The 4,222-nt window shown below is 38.6% G+C and overlaps 1 protein-coding gene across 7 annotated transcripts in view; it reads right to left on the minus strand.

The window, feature by feature from the left end:
- Positions 1 to 4,222, minus strand: part of ARMC8 (armadillo repeat containing 8) — an 82,626-nt gene that overhangs the window by 38,464 nt on the left and 39,940 nt on the right. For all 7 annotated transcript variants that reach the window (XM_017528235.2, XM_017528231.2, XM_017528232.2 and 4 more), the window contains one exon: positions 2,681 to 2,773. In XM_017528235.2, the coding sequence (XP_017383724.2) occupies positions 2,681 to 2,773 (93 nt within the window). The remainder of the gene's footprint in view (positions 1 to 2,680; positions 2,774 to 4,222) is intronic.

A 4,222-nucleotide genomic window follows, 5' to 3' on the forward strand; every position in this document is an offset into this window, starting at 1 on the left:
CACGGGGGGTCTCACTATGTTGCCAAGGCTGGTCTTGAACTTCTGAGCTTAAGGGATCCTCTCGCTTAGGCCTCCCAAAGTACTGAGATTATGGGCATGAGCCTAGCTCTCATCGTCTTAAACTCCAAAATATAGGTCTCAGAAATCTGAGTAAATACTTAAGAAATGGCAAGAGTTTAGAAGTTAGAATTTCAACAGATATTACTTCTAGTGGGTGTTTTTTGATGAATAAATCAGGGAGAAAATTTCAAAGATATAATTGTAATTAGATTACAACACAAATGTTTTAGTGGTATCTCCCTTTTTTTTTTTCCCTTCCCCAAAGGGAACAGATAAATATATGTACATTTATTTAATATTGATACCATTCTAAGCAAATTAGTAATTTTAAGTTTTGTCATTTAATCTTAGGTTAACATGAGCCCCTGCAAATAAGTCTTAAAATTCTACTTTAAATCTTATTTTTAGCCTACATGCAAAAAAAGAACAACATGGAAATAAAAGGGTTTTATATTTAATGACAATACATGGACCATTAGATCAGTTGTTCTCAAAGACGTTTGTCAGTGTATCAGTAAAGTCGTCAATATTGTATTTTAGGCTATTACTATTATCACTGGGTTGATAAATGCTATACTTTTCTTGAAGCCTAGCTACATCTCAGAATATTAAATGTGGTTATTTAATTAAGTGGCAAATGCTAATTTAGCCAATTAAAAGGTGAGTAAAGGTGACTTTCTCTGGTAACATATTCCATTCTGTTAGTGGTATGAGAGTGGCTGTTAATTATTATCCTCAGCTTAAATTTCTCTCCAGCAAAAAATAATGATTTAATGGTGCTCTATTATTTTAGTAAAAACAGCATTGAGAAGTTTCAGATGAGCAATACCTAAAGTGTTGAAAAGTTTCTGATGAGTAATCCTCAAAGCTATTTGGGGATGGGATAAACTTCAGGAATGGGGTTATTCAAACTTCTCATAGCTTAAAATAATTTATTACATAGTTATTCCTCTAGGTCCAGTTTTCAGTAGCCTTTTGGGATTACTATGGTTATGACTAGTAGATGCTGTACTCTGTTGAACACTCAGAAACAGATGTTATTTTCATTTTTATTTTTTGCGACAGTTTTATTTTTTGAGACAGGGTCTTGTTCTGCGACTCAGGCTGAAGTGCAGTGGTGCAATGAGAGTTCACTGCAGCCTCAACCACCTGGGCTCAATCAATCCTCCCATCCCAATCTCTTGAGTAGCTGGGACTACAGGCACACACCACCAAGCCTGGCTAATTCTTTTATATTTTTTGTAGATACAGGGTTTCACCATGTTGCGCAGACTGATCTCAAACTCCTGGGCTCAAGAGAGCCACCTACCTTGGCATCTCAAAGTGCTGAGATTACAATTGTGAGTCACCGCACCTGGCCCCTGAAGATTTTTTAATGAGGCATACAGTTCTGGAGTATCTTTCTCAACTTGCCAGGCTGGCTATAAGACATCATTTTGTTGTTGGAAAATTCTAGGTCTTGCTGGTTTGAGCTCATTTTAAGTGAGTTGCAACAAAATTGTCATTTTCTTAAAGGCTTTCTTTGCCCCACCTCAAAAGATTAAGGCATGGCTCGATATCACTGCTCCTATGAGTTGGCCCACACTTTGTCAAAGTAATCCGAGAAGAGAAACTTCAAAACTTTTTCACAAAAATCTTAAATAGTACTGAATAGACTGTGATAATCAGCTGAGTTTGTTTGGAAGGGAGTGCAGATGTGTAAATTATAATGTAGAAACTTTTCCTACAACCAGGTGATTTAGCTTTCATTTATTTGGAAAGCTGTTCTAAAACAGCAGAGACCTATGTCTTCCAGGTGTTCACTTCCCTTATCCCTTCTTTCCTATAGTTCCCAAAGCTCCTTACTTGGCATTTGCATTATAAATGATACGGCATCATCGGAAGGTACTTACTTGGTTAGAAGACGTGTAGAAATTAAGAAAGATCTCAAATACGTAATCACCCTTGGTTACCCAAGGTTATCAAAAGTGATACATTCAACATATAATCTATAAACCAAACTAAATGGCGCTTCATAGGCTGAAGAGAAAAGAAAGAGAAACTTCACTCAACAATGAGAAGAATCTCTCTCCTTTCTCCTTATATGAGATCACTTAAACCAGTTTCCAGTAATAGGGCACAAGGGTGAGGGAAAACAGTCATGATCACAGCATTTCTGGTAATATAAGCTGGTACAATCGCTATAAAAAAATATGTGGTAAAATTACAAATATATAAATTGACTCAAAAATTTTATTTCTTATAAAACGCCTTATATACAAGGTATTTGTTGCAGTATTGTAATAAGACTGGAAACAAACTAAATGTCCAACAATAGAGGACTGGATAAACAAATTATATAACTGTACACTAAAATACTATGCACTGTTAAAAAACAAGAATGATGGAGAGCTCCTTATGTACTGATATGGAACAGCCTTCAAGATATGTCAAGTGAAAATGTTAAGGTGCAGAACAGTATGTATCATATGCTGTCATCTGTGTTTAAAACCAAATATATATATACACATAGGTCTACTTACATATGCGTAGATTATCTCTGGGAGGGTACACAAAGAAGGTACATCTCTTAAAGGCATAAGATTTTTGTATTATAGAGAACATTTATTCTGGTTCTTACTTTACAGCAATGTGAGAAGATCTGACAGATGTACTCCTGGGTATAGCGGGACCTGCTAAGCAGTGCCATGAGGTGTGGTATCACTGTGGCATCCTAGGAAAAGAGAACACAGCAACAAGAACTCAGGTGCCATGACTACATTTGATGAAACAAAGTATTTCCACGAGAAGGTAGTCAAATCTCTTATCTTAATGACAGTAAATCAAGTCTCTTTAACGCACAGAACAAAACAGAAGCAACATGGCCCATCAAAACTGTCCAGGCCAACGACAAAGAAAGGGGTTTAAATATTCATCCTTGGTAACAAAATATGAGAACAGGAAATTCTCAATAACTCTCTCAAAAAACAGCCTACATCCTCACGATAAAACAAAATCATTTCAATAAGATACGACAGAAATAAGTTCTGAAACCAAAATGTGAGGTAGCTAGTACGTTATACACTAGTACATAGTTTATAAGAAGAATTATTGTATAAAAATAAAATTTGAAAATTTTGATCTTCAAGATGTTAAGCACCAGTAACTACTAACAGTCTCTCATAAAGACTGTAGTTAACTATTTTCAATCTGTACGAGATGAGACAATTTACTTTTTTATTTTTTGAGATGGAGTCTTGCTCTATCGCCCAGACTGAAGTGCAGTGGCGCAATCTCGGCTCACTGCAACCTCCACCTCCGGGGTTCAAGCAATTCTCCTGCCTCAACCTCCTGAGCAGCTGGGATTAAAGGTGCATGCCACCACACCCAGCTAATTTTTGTATTTTTAGTAGAGCTGGGGTTTCACCATGTTGGTCAGGCTGGTCTCCAACTCCTGACCTCATGGATCTAACCCCCTCGGTCTCCCAAACTGCTGGGATTACAGAGACAATTTATATGATTGGCAGCTTCTCAGGTACAGCCCACTCTCTGCCTATTGCTGACATTTAACAACCTATGTAATAGCACAGAATAAGAGAAAAGTATCAACCCACTCTGCTGCAAGGCTCTCCAAGAATTTCCTTTTATTTAGAATGCAGGTTGAGAGCCGTGGCTCATGCCTGTAATGCCAGCACATTGGGAGGCCAAGGCAGGCGGGTCACCAGAGGTCAGGAGTCTGAGATCAGCCTGGCAAACATGGCAAATTGCTGTCTCCGTTAAAAATACAATAATCAGCCTGCTGTCATGGCGCACACCTGTAATCCCAGTTACTTATGAGGCTGAGACACAAGAATCGCTTGAACTAGAGAGGCAGAGGTTGCAGTAAGATCACGCCACTGCACTCCAGCCTGGGTGACAGAGTGAGACTCTGTCTCAAAAACAAAAAACAACAGAAGAATGCAGAAGGGCCAGGTTCAGTGGCTCACGCCTGTAATCACTTTGGAAGGCCTCTACTAAAAATACAAAAATTAGCCGGGCATGGTGGTACGCGCCTGTAGTCCCAGCTACTCAGGAGGCTGAGGCAGGGTACTAGATTGAACCTGGGAGGTGGAGGTTGCAGTGAGCCGAGATCATGCCACTGTACTATAGCCTGGCAACAGAACAAGACTCCATCTCAAAAAAA

This window comes from Cebus imitator, unplaced genomic scaffold, assembly GCF_001604975.1.
Source record: "Cebus imitator isolate Cc_AM_T3 unplaced genomic scaffold, Cebus_imitator-1.0 Scaffold53, whole genome shotgun sequence".
NCBI lineage: Eukaryota > Metazoa > Chordata > Mammalia > Primates > Cebidae > Cebus > Cebus imitator.